General features: G+C 51.2%; 2 protein-coding genes across 2 annotated transcripts; one reads left to right on the forward strand and one right to left on the reverse strand.

The window, feature by feature from the left end:
• Positions 1-1,285: 1,285 nt before the first annotated feature.
• Positions 1,286-5,497, reverse strand: TCEANC2 (transcription elongation factor A N-terminal and central domain containing 2). The gene is made up of 4 exons (XM_073563669.1): positions 5,263-5,497; positions 4,570-4,711; positions 3,468-3,661; positions 1,286-2,421 (listed from the first exon to the last, which is right to left on the reverse strand). The coding sequence occupies exons 1-4, from the start codon at positions 5,359-5,361 to the stop codon at positions 2,233-2,235; spliced, it is 624 nt and encodes a 207-aa protein (XP_073419770.1). The 5' UTR covers positions 5,362-5,497; the 3' UTR covers positions 1,286-2,232.
• Positions 5,472-21,147, forward strand: TMEM59 (transmembrane protein 59). The gene is made up of 8 exons (XM_073563668.1): positions 5,472-5,652; positions 13,958-14,063; positions 15,256-15,350; positions 15,671-15,823; positions 16,481-16,562; positions 16,648-16,750; positions 18,141-18,249; positions 19,380-21,147. The coding sequence occupies exons 1-8, from the start codon at positions 5,482-5,484 to the stop codon at positions 19,533-19,535; spliced, it is 975 nt and encodes a 324-aa protein (XP_073419769.1). The 5' UTR covers positions 5,472-5,481; the 3' UTR covers positions 19,536-21,147.
• The last annotated feature ends 2,801 nt before the right edge of the window (positions 21,148-23,948 follow it).

Genomic DNA, 23,948 nt, shown 5'->3' on the forward strand with positions numbered 1-23,948 from the left:
AGTCAGAACCAGGGGTGAATGTTCTAACGTATTTATGTCGCACTCAGATAAATGACTTACAGACACTCTGCAGCAAAATGGTAGAAAGATTAAAAAAAAAAAAGAATACTTAGAAAGTTGCATAAATTTGCATTTTGGAAGCAAATTAATAAAAAAAAATGCTGCAAAAGGTTTATGTAGGTTAAGTATAATTTAACGATGCATTTTGATGATGAAATGTCATGGCATATGCCTTAAAGGGGTTGTCTCATGAAGACAAGTCCTGTCCATATTCCATAGGGGCAGGCAGACAGTTGTATAAATCGGAACACAGTGTAAGGACTGACTGGCGGCTCCCCATATCCGAAGGTGACAACTCCATGTGTTTCTATTCAGCTTTTACGCTCAGGAGATCCGCCAGCTAGTCTGTGTACTGTTACGACTTCTCGGTCCGATTTATACAGCCGTCTGACTGTGCCCTTATTATAGAATATGAAGGTTGTAAAAGAGCTCTGTAAGAATAGTCCCCGGTTCTGCTGGATTCATGCTGTCCATATAGCACGTAGATGGCAATTCATCTGGGAAATAGCAATTCTACTATACTGCTGGCCGGCTTTGCATTGGACACTGGCAAACCCAGCTCTACTGTGGACTCTGTGGCAAACCCTGCTTTACAACTAGTTAGCTCTGCCTAGTACTCTGTAACAGAGTGAAATCTATTATATCGCAGAATCATCTCTGCTACACCGCTGGTCAGCTCAGTGTTCAGAGCTGGGCCGTTCTGCTCAGTACACGGTCTATAACAGACATCGCCAGATCTGATGATAACCGATTGGTGGATTACCCATGGATCTGATATTGGCGATTTATCCTAAAGCCGGCCATACACATTATACTCTTGTTGGCCAAACCCGCCAATATCTTCGAGTATGGCTGATGTGTATGGGTGTGCCGCCCGACTGATGGTCGAGGGAGATGTCGATCGGGCATATCCGATTGTGGACTGCCAGTGGTTTTCTCACAAAGAACACAGTAGCGCTCGGCCGAATGAGCACTCCTCTGTATGGGAAAGATGGCCGAGATGGCTGTCGACTGAATAGGTTGTATATGGCCAGCTTAAGAGTAAATCACGGACAACCCTTTTATCTTCACAAAAAAAAAAATGACCTAAACTGGATTATTCTGTAAAAAGCTTGAGTGGAGCAAAGCTTTTAACGTTTAATGCTAAGCGATAATTTTCCCATTAACTGACTACAAGAAGAGTCTTCAAAAGAAAAAAAGCAAAGAATTGAAACAATAAAGTATATTAGAAAGTCAAAAAATTTATTTATTCCTTGACTGCAGCTGATTTACAAACAGGAATGCCAACTTGATTTTCAAAAATTTCTGGACGGCTTATCCGAAAATCATAGATGGCCAACATTTTTTATGGACACAGTGAAAAGCCATAATAAATCGCTAACATTCAGTGATCTATGCCTACAGCCCATAACTCTAGATTTAATATGAATTAGACAATGATGATAACTACCTAGTACCTATTCTGTATTAGTTTCTCTAGGAAAAAAAAAAAAAAAAATCACAAATGCAATTTTTTTTTTGTTTAATGGACAGTGGGGGAAAAAAAAAGTCTTTTTTTTTTTCACTGACCGTCCCGGAATTCCTGGACGGTCAGCAGCGGGTTTATATGAAGGCCTTTGTGAAATCAGAGAATTTTACAGTTTACAAAATCAAAATACACATTTTAAAACATTTTCCATATCACAATCTTAAAAAAAAAAAAAACCTATGGTAAATGTTCCGTTTCTCACTGAGCGACATAATGAACTATTGCTTCGAATGTTGTAAAGAGGACTTCTCTAAATTAAACTCACTGGGGCAGATTTATCAAAAAAGTGTTTAAAAAAAAAATGACATTCAGAATATTAAAAACCAGATACTAAAATATACTATAACTATTAATTACATAGGCAACACCTCTTCCCTTATAATTTGTACAAGGGTGTGTTTGGGTGGGATCCAGGATAATGGTGTCAGTAGAGGATCGACTTTACTCTCTCGATTACCAAACAGTTTATAGTAAAACCTTTTGTAAAAAAAAAAAAATAATAAAATCAGCAGTTTCACAACTTCTCATGTCAAAACATGTTCCCCAGCAAGAACGTGCGCTGCAATCTTCATATGATCCTTCATATACAGGATTTATCAAGGTGCAGAAGGTTTGCCTGCTCCTCCATGTATGGCTGCAGTACGTTACTTCTTATGTCTCTGCACCAATTGGTTGACCGGTAAATGTCCGTCTTTCACTTGTGTCCGAATCTCAGGTTTATTCTTCAGAGCGAAGACCAAAGCACGGACCGTCCTTCTGTAGTGCACATTGATGAGTCTGGAGCTTTGGTAGAAAACTTCTCTTTCTATGCACTCGGCCAAAGAGTCACCGGCCTGATGGGCGAGCAGAACATAAAACGTTGCCTTGTGAACGTTCCATTATCAGTCGCCATCTTCTGCCGTTTTCAGCGAGGCTCCAGTGTAACTGCATTTGTAACTTGACGGATCAGACAGTGGCTGCTGTGTGGACCGGAAGTCACTTTTTAAATTTTCTCAATGGAGATCTAGAGAGCCTTGAATGAGTCCCACAGACACTGAGATCCGGCGAATGACAAAGACGGTCACTAATGCCGGAGCAAACTAGAGCGCCGCTGAAAACGGCAACTAATGAGAATCTTACTGCAATCATTACACATATACATCACTGTAACTAAAGGGAGGGAAAAAAATAAATAAAAAAACAACCAAACCACTTCTTTAAATCCGCAATGCTCTTACTGTAAAATGCTCAGGATTTGTCATCCATAAATTGTGGAGAGCAACAAATATATCCTGTGGAAGCATAACCTTACAGCAGTTGTATAGCATAAAAGAAAAAAATATATAAATATTTTTTATACTAAATATATATTATCTGTGTGTGTGTGTGTGTGTGTGTGTGTATATATATATATATATATATATATATAATATGTACACACACATACATACACACAAGAACACTGTATAAGAAAAAATTTCATTTTTTTTCTACAAAATTGTCCAGGTGTAAGAATAATTTAAAAAAATATATATATTAAATATTTTTAAGCTATTATAAGCAGTTTTTAAATTAATTTTGCAGGAAATTGGGCCACAAAAATAAAATATATATATATATATTCCAGTCTCACCTGTAAAATCGTCCACCTCTCCAATAGTTCCTACAGAATTTATTTGTCCTGCAGCAAGGACGTCACGAGCATTCTTGCCACCTCTGCAGCCAATCACAGCAGTGATGCTTTCATGTACAGCATGAGACCGCTAACACCAGCGATTGGCTGCAGCAGTCACAGGGACGCACGTGATGTCATTGCTGCAGATCAACTAAACAAGGCCTGACAGTCCCTCAATCTAGCGGCTGCAAAAAACAGAACCACAGTGTACAAGAAGGCTCCTACCTCCTTGCCCAAGGCTTCACTGATCATCCTCCGGCCATTGCTGCGCAGCTTCTCGGTCGCAGCGTCGCTCCTCACCTCTATGGTCGGCTTACATCGCTTCTCCTGTATGAACGTTTCCCATTGGACGTGAACTTCTTTAGCAAGATTGGATACTTCCTTGTCACCATGTATCTGCAGGTGCTCCACTGCCTCCCCTGTAAGAGGAGACTAGATGACTAGGCCTGACTACAAGCAAAACAAGAAAGACATGGCCGGTGTGAACCAAAAACTGCGCCGCACCTGCCCTCAGGCTGTGTCTGGTATTGCAGCTTGGTGTTCAGCTTGGCTGCAATAAATATGGTAATATTGAGTTCAACGAAATAAAATTGGGAAGGTGGTTTTAATCTTCTAGCTGATCAGTCTGTCTCCATGGTAACAGACTACTAACCCCCCCCCCCCGTAGTCTGCTCCTCCTTACCGCTCCTGGATCCTGAGTCAGGCTCTCCAGTTTCCTTCTGCTATGGCCAACTCCTTCTACCCAGACGCTCTGCGGTGACATCAGGCTCCCTGCCCTTATAGGCTGGGTCATGAGGCAGGACGCCACCTGAATATTCAGGTAGTTGGCACCCATGTCACTACCTAGAACCTAGTGACAAATCCAGCTCTGTTTCACAGGCTACTTCTCGGATCAGTTCTGCATGATGACTTGTGACTAGCTCAGCTCTGCTGTATTGCTGAGCCAATCTGCATTGAACTCTAACACAGACCCAGCTCTGCTACATCGCCAAGTCAACTCTACCTTAGGGTTGTGCTACTCAGTTCTGCTTCATCGGATCAAATGTTTGAAAATTGCTCCTGTTCATCCAGGTCCTCCTGCTGCGCCAGCATCATCTGTCTGTGCTGTACCACAAATGCTCATCCAGACCAAAGGCTTCAAAGATCCACCTTAGCAGGCGAGACATGACATCAGCTAACAGATGGAAGTGTGACTACTGGGGTTTGTAGTCTGTAACCTTGGAGACACATAGGTCTGCATTGGAACTGTAGATATAAAATGGTAAGCTATATATAATGACAAATATGTCACAGATCTGAACTTCAGTCAGAAAACGGGACCTTTTACCTATTTTAGTGGAACGTATCACCTCCTCCGAGGGAGTTTTCTTCTTTAGTTGTGACAAAGTGTCTATCAGATTCCCTGTGCTTTGGTTGGGCAGATCCAGGATACATTTCCATCTCTTTATATCTTCCAGCACCACCACCCTCTACACGAGAGGAAAAGAAAGAGACACAGACTGACATATCAGAGGGACACGTGTCCGGCTAAATCCATCTGTTGTGAAACTTCCATAGTGCAACTTCTGGCTAAGAGGCTGCTGGGAACTACAAGTCTCAGCATGCAACCTGTAACTATCCAACTACTGGGGAACTACAAGTCTCAGCATGCAACCTGTACCTATCCAACTAGTGGGAAACTACAAGTCTCAGGATGCAACCTGTAACTATCCAACTACTGGGGAACTACAAGTCTCAGCATGCAACCTGTACCTATCCAACTACTGGAGAACTACAAGTCTCAGGATGCAACCTGCAACTATCCAACTACTGGGGAACTACAAGTCTCAGCATGCAACCTGTACCTATCCAACTAGTGGGAAACTACAAGTCTCAGGATGCAACCTGTAACTATCCAACTACTGGAGAACTACAAGTCTCAGCATGCAACCTGCAACTATCCAACTACTGGGGAACTACAAGTCTCAGGATGCAGCCTCCACCATTGTTGTGGAGTCTCGGTTACACATCAGACTGTTACCTTCAGTGAGTGCAGAGTCGCCTGCCCCTTGGACGCCTTGTGCTTCCCTGCGTCTCCCGCTACCCGCGGTTTCGGGTTCCTGATCACGAACCTGTCCATGCTGCGCCCGGCCACTACTTTTCCGTACACTACCTTCCCATTCCGTACAAAAACCTCGTCGCGCAGTGATGACGTTGGTAAACAAGTCAGTGGGCGTGGCTAAGGAACCACCTACTCCGGATGTTGACTACTGGGAGGAGAAAGATGGCCGCCACGAAGGTGTTCTGCGGGGCTGCGCTGTTGCTATGTTGCACCTTAGGGGCTCGGGGCTCCCTGGACACCGCTTTGGGGGACAGCTCGTCCTGCCATCAAGTCTGTGAGGGTACCTACCCCCTCCATACATACCCTGAGGTAAGAGCAGCGCCCTCCTCACCCCCAGCCCCGACCTGTACAAGCAGCGGGGGCCGCAGCAGGTCCAGCCCTGACTCCTGTCCCCACACTGCCGCCTGAGGACTGACTCCCGTCCCCACACTGCCGCCTGAGGACTGACTCCCGTCCCCGCGCTGCCGGCTGAGGACTGGCTCCTGTCCCCCGCGCTGCCGGCTGAGGACTGGCTCCTGTCCCCCGCGCTGCCGGCTGAGGACTGGCTCCTGTCCCCCGCGCTGCCGGCTGAGGACTGGCTCCTGTCCCCCGCGCTGCCGGCTGAGGACTGGCTCCTGTCCCCCGCGCTGCCGGCTGAGGACTGGCTCCTGTCCCCCGCGCTGCCGGCTGAGGACTGGCTCCTGTCCCCCGCGCTGCCGGCTGAGGACTGGCTCCTGTCCCCCGCGCTGCCGGCTGAGGACTGGCTCCTGTCCCCCGCGCTGCCGGCTGAGGACTGGCTCCTGTCCCCCGCGCTGCCGGCTGAGGACTGGCTCCTGTCCCCCGCGCTGCCGGCTGAGGACTGGCTCCTGTCCCCCGCGCTGCCGGCTGAGGACTGGCTCCTGTCCCCCGCGCTGCCGGCTGAGGACTGGCTCCTGTCCCCCGCGCTGCCGGCTGAGGACTGGCTCCTGTCCCCCGCGCTGCCGGCTGAGGACTGGCTCCTGTCCCCCGCGCTGCCGGCTGAGGACTGGCTCCTGTCCCCCGCGCTGCCGGCTGAGGACTGGCTCCCGTCCCTGCCGGCTGAGGACTGGCTCACGTCCCTGCCGGCTGAGGACTGGCTCCCGTCCCTGCCGGCTGAGGACTGGCTCCCGTCCCTGCCGGCTGAGGACTGGCTCCCGTCCCTGCCGGCTGAGGACTGGCTCCCGTCCCTGCCGGCTGAGGACTGGCTCCCGTCCCTGCCGGCTGAGGACTGGCTCCCGTCCCTGCCGGCTGAGGACTGGCTCCCGTCCCTGCCGGCTGAGGACTGGCTCCCGTCCCTGCCGGCTGAGGACTGGCTCCCGTCCCTGCCGGCTGAGGACTGGCTCCCGTCCCTGCCGGCTGAGGACTGGCTCCCGTCCCTGCCGGCTGAGGACTGGCTCCCGTCCCTGCCGGCTGAGGACTGGCTCCCGTCCCTGCCGGCTGAGGACTGGCTCCCGTCCCTGCCGGCTGAGGACTGGCTCCCGTCCCTGCCGGCTGAGGACTGGCTCCCGTCCCTGCCGGCTGAGGACTGGCTCCCGTCCCCCCGCGCTGCCGGCTGGCTCCCGTCCCCCCGCGCTGAGGGCTGGCTCCCGTCCCCCGCGCTGAGGGCTGGCTCCCGTCCCCCGCGCTGCCGGCTGGCTCCCGTCCCCCGCGCTGAGGGCTGGCTCCCGTCCCCCGCGCTGAGGACTGGCTCCCGTCCCCCGCGCTGCCGGCTGAGGACTGGCTCCCGTCCCCCCGCGCTGCCGGCTGAGGACTGGCTCCCGTCCCCCCGCGCTGCCGGCTGAGGACTGGCTCCCGTCCCCCCGCGCTGCCGGCTGAGGACTGGCTCCCGTCCCCCCGCGCTGCCGGCTGAGGACTGGCTCCCGTCCCCCCGCGCTGCCGGCTGAGGACTGGCTCCCGTCCCCCGCGCTGCCGGCTGGCTCCCGTCCCCCGCGCTGCCGGCTGGCTCCCGTCCCCCGCGCTGCCGGCTGGCTCCCGTCCCCCGCGCTGCCGGCTGGCTCCCGTCCCCCGCGCTGCCGGCTGGCTCCCGTCCCCCGCGCTGCCGGCTGGCTCCCGTCCCCCGCGCTGAGGGCTGGCTCCCGTCCCCCGCGCTGAGGGCTGGCTCCCGTCCCCCGCGCTGAGGGCTGGCTCCCGTCCCCCGCGCTGAGGGCTGGCTCCCGTCCCCCGCGCTGAGGGCTGGCTCCCGTCCCCCGCGCTGAGGGCTGGCTCCCGTCCCCCGCGCTGAGGGCTGGCTCCCGTCCCCCGCGCTGAGGGCTGGCTCCCGTCCCCCGCGCTGAGGGCTGGCTCCCGTCCCCCGCGCTGAGGGCTGGCTCCCGTCCCCCGCGCTGAGGGCTGGCTCCCGTCCCCCGCGCTGAGGGCTGGCTCCCGTCCCCCGCGCTGAGGGCTGGCTCCCGTCCCCCGCGCTGAGGGCTGGCTCCCGTCCCCCGCGCTGAGGGCTGGCTCCCGTCCCCCGCGCTGAGGGCTGGCTCCCGTCCCCCGCGCTGAGGGCTGGCTCCCGTCCCCCGCGCTGAGGGCTGGCTCCCGTCCCCCGCGCTGAGGGCTGGCTCCCGTCCCCCGCGCTGAGGGCTGGCTCCCGTCCCCCGCGCTGAGGGCTGGCTCCCGTCCCCCGCGCTGAGGGCTGGCTCCCGTCCCCCGCGCTGAGGGCTGGCTCCCGTCCCCCGCGCTGAGGGCTGGCTCCCGTCCCCCGCGCTGAGGGCTGGCTCCCGTCCCCCGCGCTGAGGGCTGGCTCCCGTCCCCCGCGCTGAGGGCTGGCTCCCGTCCCCCGCGCTGCCGGCTGAGGACTGGCTCCCGTCCCCCCGCGCTGCCGGCTGAGGACTGGCTCCCGTCCCCCCGCGCTGCCGGCTGAGGACTGGCTCCCGTCCCCCCGCGCTGCCGGCTGAGGACTGGCTCCCGTCCCCCGCGCTGCCGGCTGGCTCCCGTCCCCCACGCTGCCGGCTGGCTCCCGTCCCCCGCGCTGCCGGCTGGCTCCCGTCCCCCGCGCTGAGGGCTGGCTCCCGTCCCCCGCGCTGAGGGCTGGCTCCCGTCCCCCGCGCTGAGGGCTGGCTCCCGTCCCCCGCGCTGAGGGCTGGCTCCCGTCCCCCGCGCTGAGGGCTGGCTCCCGTCCCCCGCGCTGAGGGCTGGCTCCCGTCCCCCGCGCTGAGGGCTGGCTCCCGTCCCCCGCGCTGAGGGCTGGCTCCCGTCCCCCGCGCTGAGGGCTGGCTCCCGTCCCCCGCGCTGAGGGCTGGCTCCCGTCCCCCGCGCTGAGGGCTGGCTCCCGTCCCCCGCGCTGCCGGCTGGCTCCCGTCCCCCCGCGCTGAGGGCTGGCTCCCGTCCCCCGCGCTGCCGGCTGGCTCCCGTCCCCCCGCGCTGCCGGCTGGCTCCCGTCCCCCCGCGCTGCCGGCTGGCTCCCGTCCCCCCGCGCTGCCGGCTGAGGACTGGCTCCCGTCCCCCCGCGCTGCCGGCTGGCTCCCGTCCCCCCGCGCTGCCGGCTGGCTCCCGTCCCCCCGCGCTGCCGGCTGAGGACTGGCTCCCGTCCCCCCGCGCTGCCGGCTGGCTCCCGTCCCCCGCGCTGCTGGCTGGCTCCCGTCCCCCCGCGCTGCCGGCTGAGGACTGGCTCCTGTCCCCCGCGCTGCCGGCTGGCTCCCGTCCCCCGCGCTGCCGGCTGAGGGCTGGCTCCTGTCCCCCGCGCTGCCGGCTGAGGGCTGGCTCCTGTCCCCCGCGCTGCCGGCTGAGGGCTGGCTCCTGTCCCCCGCGCTGCCGGCTGAGGGCTGGCTCCTGTCCCCCGCGCTGCCGGCTGAGGGCTGGCTCCTGTCCCCCGCGCTGCCGGCTGAGGGCTGGCTCCTGTCCCCCGCGCTGCCGGCTGGCTCCCGTCCCCCCGCGCTGCCGGCTGAGGGCTGGCTCCTGTCCCCCGCGCTGCCGGCTGGCTCCTGTCCCCCGCGCTGCCGGCTGGCTCCTGTCCCCCGCGCTGCCGGCTGGCTCCTGTCCCCCGCGCTGCCGGCTGGCTCCCGTCCCCCCGCGCTGCCGGCTGGCTCCCGTCCCCCGCGCTGCCGGCTGAGGGCTGGCTCCTGTCCCCCGCGCTGCCGGCTGAGGGCTGGCTCCTGTCCCCCGCGCTGCCGGCTGAGGGCTGGCTCCTGTCCCCCGCGCTGCCGGCTGAGGGCTGGCTCCTGTCCCCCGCGCTGCCGGCTGGCTCCTGTCCCCCGCGCTGCCGGCTGGCTCCCGTCCCCCCGCGCTGCCGGCTGGCTCCCGTCCCCCGCGCTGCCGGCTGAGGGCTGGCTCCTGTCCCCCGCGCTGCCGGCTGAGGGCTGGCTCCTGTCCCCCGCGCTGCCGGCTGAGGGCTGGCTCCTGTCCCCCGCGCTGCCGGCTGAGGGCTGGCTCCTGTCCCCCGCGCTGCCGGCTGAGGGCTGGCTCCTGTCCCCCGCGCTGCCGGCTGAGGGCTGGCTCCTGTCCCCCGCGCTGCCGGCTGCCGGCTGGCTCCTGTCCCCCGCGCTGCCGGCTGCCGGCTGGCTCCTGTCCCCCACGCTGCCGGCTGCCGGCTGACTCCTGTCCCCCCCGCGCTGCCGGCTATATGGCCATGTGTATATATTGTACATAGTGCATAGATTATATATTGTGTTTTATCGTGTATACATTGCATTTTACAAGGCTGTGAATATATTATGCTGGTAGAATTGCTCAATTTAGATTGTTTTTGTGTTTAAGGGAACCTGTCACTAGTTTTTCCATGTATGAACCAATATCCCCACTTTCCTCATCGCCTCTGCTGCATTCCAGAAAGTTGTATATTATGTCCTGCCTCCCCCTGTATAGTCCTCCCAAAACTTTCGAAGTGCTCCAGCGAAGTATGCAAATTCAAAAAGTCCGGTCCGATGAGCGTTATTGCAGCGTCGCCTGTGCCTCCTCTTCTCTGCTGAACGGCATCCTCCCGCTGTGATTGATGTGGATGACGCCTCCTGGGTCATCCACATAGCCCGACGAAATTTCGTGACATCGTCGGCTCACACAGGTGTACTTTGCTTTGTTGTGAGCAGAGCCTAAAAGCTAACTGCGCATGTGCCGGCATCAAGGCTATGGAGTTGGTAAGCCAAACCACCGACTCCTCAATTTCCCTGACTTCCGACTCCACGATTCAAGGCCCTGTCACACATAGCGATCTCGCTAGCGAGATTGCTGTGTGTGACAGCGATCAGCGACCGGCCCCCCTGCAGGTATCGCTGATTGCTGCAGGAAAGGCCAGGACTTTTTTTTGGTCGCTGGTCTCCCGCTGGCCACTATGCATCGCTGCGTGTGACAGGCGGGAGACCAGCGATCAGCTGGTAACTAATGTACACATCGGGTATCCAAGGGATGTGCGTCCCTTGGATACCCGATGTGTACGTTAGTTACCAGCTTCCTGCATCAGCGCGCTGGTTACTAACGTGCACAGCGATGCTGGGCGTCGCTGTGCTGATCAATGGTGAAGCTGTCTGTTTGACAGCTCACCAGCGATCACATAGCGATTCACCAGCGATCCTGACACATTGATATCGTTGTCAGGATCGCTGGTGAGTCGCTATTTGTGAGTTCAGCCTCAGACTCCACAGCCCCGATCACTACTGAGTACATAAAGTGCAGCACAGATTCATCTCAACTAAAAGCAGAGATCCTTAGATCAGGAACAGGACAGACATTTCAGAACTTTCTCAAACTCTTATGAAACATTTACAGCACATCCTGCACTGTACTACTGGACCCAATTTATCATATATTTTAGGAGACGGAGTTGCTCCATTTTATACTGTCTCCGACACCACCAAAATGGACACCGACTCCATGACTCGGACTCCACAGCCACAGGTCTTTCCAGTTTTTGCTTACTGGAACCATTTCACCCATGTTGTTTCTTGTCATCGAAATTGAAATCCTCTTCTGCAATTTCCGTCGGCAAGGAAGAAAATAATATTATCGGAACGATTCCAGTAAGCAGGAGCCAGAAAGACGTGTGCTGGATAATCAACACTACATTATGGGATAGAATCTCAGCATTCAACTTGTGACTATCCAACTCCTGGGAACTAATAGTTCCAGTATGTGAACTCCAATTTTGTAACTGCTGGGGAAACTTCAAACCCCAGCATGCAGAATGGCAAGAAAGTGCATGGAAGAGTAGTCACAAGTAGCATGGACAGGTTCGAGATCAGGAACCCTAAACCGTGTATTCCTGTTTACAACTGTTCTGTAAGTGAACTCTCTCCCCGCTTAGGCCATGGGCACACATAGTAAAAGGTGCTGCGGATTTAGAAAAATCTGCTGATTAGCTACTTGCGGATTAGCCCTGCGGTTTCACACCTCTACAATGGAGAAGGTGTGAAACCGCTGCGGATTCCGCACAAAGAATTGACTTGCTGCGGATTTGAACCCGCAGCAAATCCGCGCGGAAAAATCCGCAGCATGTGCACAGCGATTTTCATTTTACCATTGAAAACAATGGTATCGTACAACGCAGCTAAATCTGCTGCGGACCCGCAGGGCAAGAAACGCTGCGCATCCACAGCAGAATCCGCAACGTGTGCACATAGCCTTAGGTGTAGTGCAAGCGCCGTCATTCCCTGGGGCGGTGCGTGCACATACTTTGCAGGCACTGACCGTCCTCTTCACTATGACAACTTGCGCATCCCGCTCTTTCTTTGCATCACTTGATCACTGGGTACAGAGCAGGGAGTGCCTTCAGCGCCTTCTTCACCGCATACACAGCGCACGGTCAGAACTATGGAGTCAGGAAGACAGAGATGGTAGTAAACCATCTCTGCCTTCTCAATGGGGAGTTCGGCCATCTCTGACATCCGGCTTCCCCACTCACTCCTGCAGCTGTTTATTTTGCAATGGTGTTTTAGAACTTGCTGACCGCCCCTGGGCATTTCATCTTTTTGGGTGGTCTTTGGGTCCAGCCAATGCCCTTTTGAGCAAGTAATATATTGTCTTTTTTCCCTCTATGTAATGCACAATGAGTTTTATATCAGCCGGTCAGTTGTAATTAGGTGTACAGCAGTCATTCTTCATAAAATGGGAACTCCACGTGTGTCTCCAAGACTTATCTTGTGCTTCATCGGTTATTTGGATTGTGATATCACGGAGAATTAGATAAATTCCCAGCATCCACAGATCATTAGAGGCTTTCCAGTACCGATTTATTGATACTCTAATCATAGGCTAGGTCATCCACATAATATTTTTAGGGGTCCGACACCCCCACATATCAGCTCCAACAGCAACCACTAAACACTCCATGACTCTGTGCTCCTCTGCTCAACAACTCTACATTGGGCCACCGGCAGAGGTGAGAACCACTGATCTGTGGGGGTGCCGGGTGTCATTCTCCCACTGATCTGATATTGGTGTGCAATCACATAGGTAATTGTAGTAGAATACCCCTTTTAAGCCCACCATAAATGCAGTTCTTATTTTGTAGCCAGACCTATCACATTTCATAAGTGGATGTTATTGTTTCTCCAAACTTTGACCCTTCATCGAGCAGTATCCCGCACACTCCTTGTGCAGACAGATACTGTCTGGTCACGAGCTTATACAGGATTTACCCTAGAAGATAATGCAGAAAAAATCCACAGCGTCCACAAAATATGACCCCAGTGAAAAGTGGAGGCTGTTCATGTATTATCATGCAGATTGCTGCAGGTGTCAGTCCCGGGGAGGTTTATGATGTCAGCGACATTACAGCAGTGGTCTTTAACCTTACTACAACTCCATTATGGGACCACAATGGGCGCTGTCTAATATGTATGGGGTGGTGGGTGTCTTGGTTCTCTTTCAGGAGAATGGTGGGGAGAGATCAGGCCTGTTGGATTTCAACATGCCCGACTGATCACATGGGAGATAAACTGTTGGTGGAATTCTCAGGCGCCGGCTTATCTCTTTCTTTCATAATATACACATATGGTAATTGTGGGGGGTGCTGTATTTGGGGGGGGGGGGAGGACAGCTGTTACAGGAACAAAGCTTTCTGAAATGTATGGGCACCCTATTTCTAACTGGTTGCACCTGCGCTTTGCGCTGTTTTCAGGGTATTTGCAGTCTGTGCAGGTATGTGTGACTTTTTCACAGCATAAAACAAGGAATCGGGTTCTTCCAGTGTTTGCCTTGAAGGCTGGAATAATTTATCTGCTCAGCCTCCGTCCAGAGCGCTCAAATGTTGAGTTAAAAACCATGTAATCTTATTACACTTTGGGGACATACATCATACACGGCTCCAAAATGGCAGATGTACATCATGGAGATGCTATCGGAGCTGAGCCCGCACTATCCGCAGGAGCTGACGGGCAGAATATTACTGCTGACTCTCTGATACAGCAACCAAGCAAGTTCACGCACTGTTTATTCTGTTACGTGTCTTTTTATTATAATAGGACAATACCTGCCGGATGCACATGGGACTTGGCAGGCACCTGTCGACGCCACCATTTCCACACCTCTGGAAATTAAAGTTGCCGGAGAAACCCTTTGACCCTGTATTACGGCCGTTGCATCTGACAGTTGCATGCAAAATGCATGATCATATATCTGCTGTCTGAATCCTGCCGTAGGTTCCCGTATGGTAGATAGATATATTCCAGTCCATGGACAGACGTTTCTTCTTGTTTTCTCTCTGTAGGAGGAGGAGCTGTTTGCCTGTCATCGTGGCTGTCGCCTTTTTTCCATCTGTCAATTTGCTAATGAAGGAGTCGACTTGAACAAAACCAAGACAGAATGTGAATCAGGTGAAATACGGGGTGCATTCGGTTATAAGGGCATAAGTTTATGGTTTTGGGGCGGTTTGTGTCATTAGGCGACCTTCATAATGTTACGGCATCTTGATGATACACTAACGGTACGTTCACATGTATTTCCCTTATTGGACTCGTATGAACATAGCCGAACAAGTAGTAATCAGGTGCATGAAACTACTTGCCCGCGCCTCATCCATTTACATGGCTGGAGCCAGGAGACGTCGACACAAGCTCCCTCGGTGTTTCTGATTGGCCAAAAGGGCTTTGGTTAACTTAGGCCCCCCGTTCAAGTGGAGCCGTGCAAACTTTACTTTATTCAAAGACTAGGGTATCTTAGCACCATACTCTCTGATCTTCTTTGGACCCATAGGCGTTTGAGAGGGGATATGCACTTATGGCTCCTGACCCCCTGATCCAGCGATAAGTGGGGTCCCAGAAGTCATAGCTTCCCCATTAAATGAACAGTTATCCTGCACTTGATGATAACTTGTTCTAACTGGAACAAAATTTTAAGTTCCTACAAAGATGAAGAGTCCACAGTCCCTGACAGATATTTCCAAAATGGACAGGACTGAAAAAAATTGCCTCTTGCTCACCGTTACCTTTCATATGTTCTTTTACACAGAGTGGTGGGAAAAGCACAGAACAAGGGTTATAGGTTTAGCGACTCATTTACCAGCTTTGGACATATGTCGTTATATAGAGATAAGTGATGAGCGAACGTGCTGGGATAAGGTGTTATCTGAGCATGCTCGGATGCTAGCCGAGTATCTTTGGCATGCTCGAAAAGTGTGTTTGAGTCCCTGCGGCTTCACGTTTCACGGCTGTTAGGTAATCCCTTCATGTGTTGCTCCTGTCTAACATCCGCAGGGACTCGTACACATTATTTGAGCACGCCGAAGACACTCGGTTAGCACTCGAGCATGCTCTGATAACATCGTATTCGAGCACGTTCACTCCTCACTTGTAGGGATTATTACTGTCTGGTATTGGCAACATATTTATAAGTAATTTTTGTTTCTTTACTGTTTTAGAAAACCCAATCTTTTGTCAGATGTTTGACATTCAGTAAATGGGGAGAATACTCTTCTCTTTATTCCGTTTCCTTATATTCTCCCATGTGACTGTCGGCAAGGAGTTCTTATTACAGATTTATTCCTGTTTTTTTTCTATTCCTCTGCAGCTTGCACAGAAGCTTATCCACAGTCCAATGAGCAGTACGCTTGTATCCTCGGCTGTCACAGTCAGATGCCTTTTGCAGAGAAGCGTCAAGAAGAAGTGAGTACAGAATTACCATGGCCGATGTAAATGATAAAGTCCAGCTCTTGTGCCTGTTAGGGCATATAAATATATCATAAAGGGGCGCCTTGCTTGCCTTCCGCTCTATTGACTTCAGCCCTCCAGGTTCATTCATTTGTTTGGCTTCCATCATAATTCCATATTAGCATCAAACGCTGCAGGGAAAATGTCTTTCTTCCCGGAAAAAACTGTGGATTCTTAAAGTTCTTTCCCTCCTTTTAATGTAATTGTGGTTTCCGTGAGACACATGCAAGAATAAGTAATAATTATTTTTATTATGTTTTGGGATATGGTTGCAGCTCTCTGACATGATGCCGCGAATACATGTCCTATTTCCTCTGACCATGGTAAGGGCTTTCTGGAGTGATATGATGGACTCTACACAGAACTTCGTGAGCTCCTCCTGGACTTTCTTCATACAGGCCGACAATGGACGCATCCTCGTGGTGCAGGTATGTACAACATAACTTGGCAACAAGCTTCATCTCTTCTTACATAATTCATTGTAACTTAAAGGGGTTGTCACTCAATTCTATATCAGGACGACTTTGGGTTTTCTTATACCTGTAAGGACGGATGTACAATCTGCAGGTATCCAATCCAGACATCCCCGACCTGATAATGTTCGAGCACCTCAATGATACCCTAAAGGTGCATTTTTTTTTGTAAACCGACTGGAACCTTGGATTTCCACCACAAATTTGCTGCTGGAGTACAACAGATCTGCAGCAGGTTTTCAAGGGAATTTGCCCCTCGGTGTTCATAAGTGACCTGCGAGTAACAACAAAAAAAACATAAAAACAAATCCTCCTCCACTCTTTAGGAGATGTTAGCAGAGAAGAAAAAAAGATTTCCATGTTTTTATAAGTCCTGCACCTGTTCTCAGTTTACTAGAAGGATATTAGATAATTGTATAGTCAGACTTGGGCGTCCTTTACTTTTTATTCCTCCTTTTTGTTAAAAAAATCTAGTAAGTGGAGACCCAGGGACGTCCAATGTGCAGAATCTACTGAAACCTCTCAATCTGCTATCTCCCACGTTACACATTAACATTGATAGAACCTTTTTTGGTCACTTGATTACTTGTTTTACTTCTTCTCTTGTTTTAGTCTCCACCAGAAATTCAGCAGATGCCACCACTGCAGGCAGAAGACCCGTCAGCGAGGGGCAACATGCTGGACGCCATGTCTTGTAAGTCCACTACAAAGATCATTCAGTCATGAGAATCGTTTTAATGTTTGAGACCGCGAGAGTCAACTTTCTTTGTAATCTGCAGCAAATTTTGGAGGTAGAAATTCGGTGGGCGAGGGCCTATGGAGCAGTAGAGCGGACGTTCTGGAGTTAGATGGAGGCGAAGGGATAATGAAGTGTTTCTCAATGTAAGTTAATGAAATAAATGCGTGCAGTGATAATGACATGGTCTCCTTCACTTACAGACAAATAGATAAATGGGGTTTTCAAATCCCTGTCCATATGCAATGGGAAAAAAAACGCACGAAAAACAGAGCATTCTGCGGGTTTATAAATGTGCAGATTTCACCCTATGCAATGCCTTGTAATGCAGCAGGTTAAAATCAGCATATCTGCGTCATACCAAGCTGGTCCGAAACTATTGTTTTCTAGTTCTGGCACATGCATAGTGAAGCTTTTTTTTTTTTTTTTTTATAACTTCTATTCGAGAAATGCAGGGCATGCTCTGGAAGCAGAAGACAATAGTGCATTGCTGGGATTCCAGACCAGATTTGTGTGGGTTTAGAGCATTAACTCTACTTCTTTGACTCACACATGATACACGCAGGGATTAACAGCACATAACCACTGCAGCCAGGCACTAGCCTCATAGGGGTTGACTTAGACTAGTTTTTTTTTTTCATATGGACCTAAGAACTTTACAGACAAGTAGTTACTTGTGCCCGGCACTGATCTCTGCTGACTCTGAGTGGCCTAGGACCACTCCTGCAGGCGATTCTGTAGCTTCTGGGGACATCCTATCTATAGCGCTGCTGCTTCTCTTCCGCTCTACTCTGTTGATGGGGCACCGATGCCAATGTCATAGCGCTTGACAGCTGACCCCCCCCCCCCGCTGTCTTAACTGCAGAGAGCCAGCGGTCAATGAGCAAAAAATCAGCAGTCACAGCAGGTTGATAGAGCAGCATGGAAGAGATAAGGCTGTCCTGTAGACGCTGAGGTAGTTGCCCGTCAATTGTTAGCCTAATAGGAAAAAAATAAAATGGTCCCAGAAAACCCCTTTTATGCTAAGGTAGATGGTGCGGCAAGTGATTGGCTGCACCATGTCACTGCTGCAACCCTGTCGATTGAGAATTCTGGGGAGCTGTGTAGATGCAAAGATTGAGAATTGTGGGGAGCTGTGTAGATGCAAAGGGTAAGAAAAACGTTATGTTCAGGATTTCAACAGATGACCATTGTAAGGTAACGTCAGGGGGGAGGCTCCTGCTGCAGCTAGTTTTACAGCCACAAGCAAGAATATATATTTGTTACCGGTTTTAGTATATTAATAAGATGCAATTCAAACGTCTTATCAGTGGGAGTTTATGGGCATTCAGGACTTTACTGACTCGTGGAATGAACATTGTGCAATTTATTCTGGAAAATACAACACAATCGAAATAGATAGAATTCCGATACAGCGATATCTGTGCTATCATTTCAGAAAGTCTAAACTGCTGCTGTACTAAACAATAAGGCACAAGTCCAGTAACGCCGGTCCAACATTCATCATTTTGGTATAATTGCTGTTTCCTTATTCAGGAATTCCAATTGGCTTCTGACGGCGACATTGTTGCTGTCTGTCCTGGTTCTCCTCTGGATTTGCTGTGCAACAGTGGCCACTGCGTCGGACCAGTACATCCCTTCTGAGGTGAGCCTGCTCCACTAATGAGGTTACATGGCTGTACAAAATGACGCTGGCCTGGATTAACCTGTTTTTATAGCCAATAGCAACATCATTGCCTCGAGTCTGGAAGAAAAAATAAATTCTTCTTACTAGTCTGCATATTTTTAATGCTGCGTGGTTTGTAGATCTTTATACATCAGTTTTTCTGTTCCATAGGTTGAAATTCCTGGGAGTTGACGTGCAGTACCCAGGACCCTCGCCTATCTGATATTGATCATTTTTCTTTGGGGTAGTTCATCCATATAGTAGTGTGCAACCCCTTTAAATTATAACATTTCGCAACCACTAGGGGGCAGCATTTGTGTTGTGTTCTATAGATGCAGTGAGCCCCTAATCTATTCCTAGTGGTTGGGAAACAATATTATCTCCTTGCCTACTATCAGTAAATCCTGGTACCTATCGGTACACGAGCAGCCCTCACAAAGCTATTATTTGACTACAGTTTGTAGGATTGTGATAATGAAATGATCAGATCATAAAAACTGACGTACAGATTTACCAACCAATGTTTACAAGAGCCTCTGACCCCGAGGGTCTACCACACTGTAGGGGGTCATCCATTTGCATTGGATTTGTGGATAACAACCTTTTAACCACTGGGGAACACCAAGAAAAAAAATCTTTATCTGCCAATTACTTTTTATTTTTAAAGAAAAAAAAAGGCATAAAACAAGTAATACTCAAATACTTCAGGAGGACCTCTACTTGATTCATGCTTCCCAAACCACCGGCAGTAACACTCTGGGGGGGAGTATAGGAAGAGACGACACTATTCCGGCTTTTCCCTGCACCACTCTTATTTGAATGACGGGTCGCTCTCATGAGTGTCATTCTGATTCATGCTATCTGCGGTCTCCAGGCATGTTCCCTTTAAAATGGATTAGAAGAAATGTTTTTTTGTTTTTTGGAGGAACAGCGCCACTTTTTGCATAGGCTGTGTTTGGTATTGCAATTTGTTCCCTTCAGTGGAGCTGAGCTGCAGTGTCGGACGGGACAGGAGCGGCACTTACTATCGTAGTGCAATAACAGTGTATATGAATGTGAGATTATCTTTGTGTTGGTGACGGCTTTTCATGAACTCGTTTGTCTTTTAGAAGCTGAGCATCTATGGAGATCTGGAATACCTGAACGAGCAGAAGCTTCACAAATACCCTCCTGCGTCACTCGTAGTGGTCCATGGTCATCCCCAAGAAAATGAAGATGCTGGACCTTTACCAACTAAAGTGGACCTGGCCAAGTCTGCCATATAGGCCCGCGTCCCAGCCCACTCTTCTCTCTCCACGCCACCACTTAACTTAAAGGGGCATCTGTTGCAATGTGGATTTTTAGCATAACCATGGAATCAAACTGCTTGCTTGTCAGATTTCATGCTCTGGGGGCTTCAGGAATAGGGATCTCTCTGATGTGGACTTTATATTATAGGTTAGAACTACATCCGGGGAGGCATCCTATTACGGATGTGAAGTGATCGTTTAGTTTTCGGGGTGTGTAGTTACCTACTTTTTCCTTCTAATTGTATCTCTACTGTAAACCTTTCTTATTTTACACGTAGGTGATATTCTGATCTCGTTGTGCCTCTGCTTTGCCTCTGTCTCCTATGCTCCATGGCGAGGACTTGCTTTGCAGCGTTTCTCTGTTGCATTCACTTAATCCTTTTTCTGGGCGCTTACACGAACAGTTAATATGGAAGCAGTGAACCATAAAGCCTGAGCTTGTACTGTGCAACAGAGCATCGCGTGCAAACCTGGAAAGGAGTCCTCTATGGCAGCACATTATATCTATAGCTTATACAGGGTGTCAGGGGAATAAGTAATATACTTAGATTTTGTTGTTTTTTTAGAAACTCAAGTGCTAATAGCCTATTAATCGCACAGACACTTTGAAGAAAGGATGAATAGCAGAGGAGTGAGATACTTGTACCACAAGCAGGAAGGGTCTAGGCACTGGGAAGGGGACATTACGGTTTGTTGTATGTGTATTTCCTTAAAAGGGTGTTCCTGTCTCATAACGTGAGTACGTATCACTAGGACATACCATCCCTTTATAATTGGGAGTGGCCCAATTTATGATTGGGGGTTGGGAGTGACCACTGGGACCCCCAGCTATCCTGAGAATGGAGGGAATATAGTGCTGTAACCCTTTCTAGGTCTTCCCAGCACTGTACGTCTCCTGTATCCTCTGTGCTACAGTGCTCCGCACAGGTAGATGTCTGCAGGGAGGGGGCAACAGCAGACGGGATACAGTGACCCTTAATTCTCAGGATGACTATGGAACACAGTGGCTATGTGCACCTAATTATCACCTAATAAGATGGGTAACCCCATGATTTCATAAATTTGTGATTCTAGATTGATTCACTTGTATTCTGCTGATGATTCAGGTGCAGATCGAGTAAAACAAAAAATAATCCTCTATTTATACAACACCGCTTCCTGTGTGCTCCTATTCCAAAATCCCCTGCTACTAGTTCTGTGGTCAACCCCTGTACATATCTCCAAAGATGACCTCACCTAAGTAGGGACATAGACGATGTGCACTTGGCCTCACACAGAGTTAAACTGTTAGATAAGATATCAAGAGTGCTGACTGTTTCCTAACCAGGCGAACACTGACAAGTGAAAATCCAGAAACAGGCAAAAGCTACTAATCTATATATGTAGACAGTTGAAGTTTACGATGTTGGTAAATTCACTTTTAAGAAATACTTTACAAAATTAAAAATCTTCGTTATATACAACCGATCTGTGAACTGCTCTGGACACGGACTGTGGATTGTTTCTTCCCAATGGATATGACGTGTAAATCTGCAGTTTTCCTTTAATAAAATTAAATCACAAAATGTGAAATTTGGTTAAAAAGTCATCCGGACTTCTTATTTTCTCCTACGCCTCATTGGGGGACACAGAGACAGTGGGTGTTATGCTGCTTGCCACAAGGAGGACACTAAGTAAACCAGAAAAAAAGTTAGCTCCTCTCCTGCAGTATACACCCTCTCGCTGGCTGAGATTTCTCCAGTTCATGCTTAGTGTCTGTAGGAGGCACTTGGGTCTAACTTCAGACCCCACCGTTTTGTTTTTGTTTTTTTCAATTTCTGATTTTTCTGTAAATTTTTTATTTTTTAGTTAACGGAGTGAAGGGGGCGACGGACCTTTTTTATGGGGTCCGATCTCCCCCCGAAACATCAGGCGAGAACGCGGAGTATACCTCCCCGTACCCTCTCCTGCAACGAAGGGGTCATGCCGAGGCTCATTTAGGGCGACGGTTCCTGCCAGTCCCGGCCTCCCAACGGCAGCAGAGGCAAATGGGGGTTTACCTTCATATTTCCTCCCCTGGACTCATCCTGCAGCGAGGTGATCTCTACCATCCCACGGATGCAAGCGGCAGCCTCTCCATCCCCCTCTGTAAAGGGGGATCGATTGAGTAAGGTACCTTTAAGGACAGTGCAGCTCCAGCTCTGCTATGCCGTCCTCCCCCTGTGAGTATGACAGAGGCTGATCTGGAACAACTTGTCAAGGCATCGTCATGCCGACGCAACGGGCAGTGGGTCCTGGTCCCTGGGGGGCAGGGGGAGCGCTAATCCGGAGTCCAGCGGCGATTGCGCGGTGTCCGGCCGCCCATCTCTTCAGCCAGAGCACATCGCCGGCGGCCGTCATCAATTGAGGCCCCGGCTTCTGGACGCACTAGGCCGCAGTACCACAGATCCACCCACCGCGATTGAGTACCGCCCACATTACTGGCACTTCTCGTTCTGAACGAGAGGTGCCTTCCTAATCTCGGCTATACTTCTTTGCCTTACTACTGCGTGAATAGCGCTAAAAGGAGCAGCAAGCACTGCGGAGAGCACCCTGGGAATATCGGAGAACCCCCCCCTGGGAATATCGGGGAACCCCCCTGGGAATATTGGGACAAGGACCCGGGTAAGCTGCACTGTGCCACAGCAGTGACATTAAAACCCTTCTCTGCACATTCCCTTCCTCTGCAGCCCAGGCTCGGCCTGTATCTCCTTGGGGGCACTATGTCTTAATCTAAGGAAGCTAAAAGGGCTACCAAGAAGCACACTGCGTTTTTTTACCTCTTGTGCCACTTGCAAGACTGCTTTGCCCAGTACCCAAACTAATCCCTTATGCACGGATTGCGACCCGGCTTGTGCTCAAACGCCATTCGCCGCCGCTGCTACTGGGCCCTCTGAGTTTAGTCCCCCTGAGTGGGCTGCGTCCCTGTCACGGTCTGTGGAGTCACTGACCAATGCTATAGACTCCCTCCGGGAATCCTCTTTAAGTCAGAACGCGTCTTTGACGACCGAGGAGGGCTCTGGGGACGACTGGAAACCGTCCACCAGCAGGGGCCGTACTCGTTCAAGTGATGGTCAGGTCTCTAGAAAGCGGACCCATGACGCGTCCCCCAGTCACGCCTGGGCTTCGGCACCTGCAAGCTCTGGCTCTCGTTCTCCCTCTCCTAATGTTCCCAGCGAACACGACTCTGAATACGAGTCTGACACGTCTGTTCCCCAGAATCCTCCAAATGACCAAGAATCACTTGATTCTCTTATAGTCAGTCAATAGGGTTCTGAAGTTGGATGAGGAGAATACTCCCTCTCCGCAACACGTTATTTCTTTTAAAAAGACTAAACGTGTGCGCAGGGTATTTGCCAGCCACCAGAGTTTAAGGGCATTGTCCAGAGACATAGGGACCGGCCACATAAACGGTTCTCAGGTCAAAAGCCTATTGAGGCTAAATACCCTTTTGCTCCAGAACTAATGAAGGATTGGTTACAGTCCCCTTCTGTGGATCCTCCTATATCGCATCTTGCTTCCAAAACGCTCCTATCCGTTTCTGAAGGTTCTTCAGTCAAAAACCCCTCTGATCGTCAGGTTGACTGACTAGATTGCTCGTTCAGTCTTTGAAGCTTCGGGAGCGGCACTTTTTCCATCTTTCGCGGCGACTTGGGTGGCTAAGGCCATGGACTTGGGTGGCTAAGGCCATGGCCGCTTGGGCAGAGGTGTTAGTTACTGCCATCCAAGATAGCAACCTTCCTCCGGAGGCCGTCAGCGTCGCCAATCAGTTCACGCAGGAGACTTTGTAGTGGACGCTTCTTTAGATGCCGCCAATTGCACTGCACAGGCAGCCGCAAATGCAGTCTCCATTAGAAGGGCCGCGACTGGCGGGCAGATTCCACCTCCAAAAGATTGTTGACTTCTCTGCCTTATCAAACTGGTCGTCTATTTGGAGAGAAGCTGAGCCAGCTCATTTCTGACACTACCCAGGGGAAGAGTAAATTCCTCCCCCAACAAAGGCCCGTCCGGCAGTTTCAAAATCAACAGCCGACTCGTTTTCCGCCCTTTCGCAACAATTCTAGCTGGTCCTCCACAACCTTGTCTTCTGGATAAGGTCGGTCCCCGCGTGGAGACAGAGGTTCCCAGGTCTCATACAGACATAACTGCTCTTGGAAACCCAGGCCAAGGGCATATGGATCTAGGGGAACCAGGTCCCATAGACCTCAGGAGAGTGGTCTCTTCATCCGGAGGTTTTTCAGCAGATTTACATCGCTGGGGGACTCCGGATGTGGATCTCATGGCGTCAAGACTAAACAACATAGTTCCTCGATTCATTGCCCGATCACGTGATCCATGCGCCATCGGAGCAGACATCCTATCTCTGTCGTT

The sequence above is a fragment of the Dendrobates tinctorius genome, unplaced genomic scaffold (genome assembly GCF_039654945.1).
Source record: "Dendrobates tinctorius isolate UK_male_01 unplaced genomic scaffold, ASM3965494v1 ptg000396l, whole genome shotgun sequence".
NCBI classification, from domain to species: domain Eukaryota; kingdom Metazoa; phylum Chordata; class Amphibia; order Anura; family Dendrobatidae; genus Dendrobates; species Dendrobates tinctorius.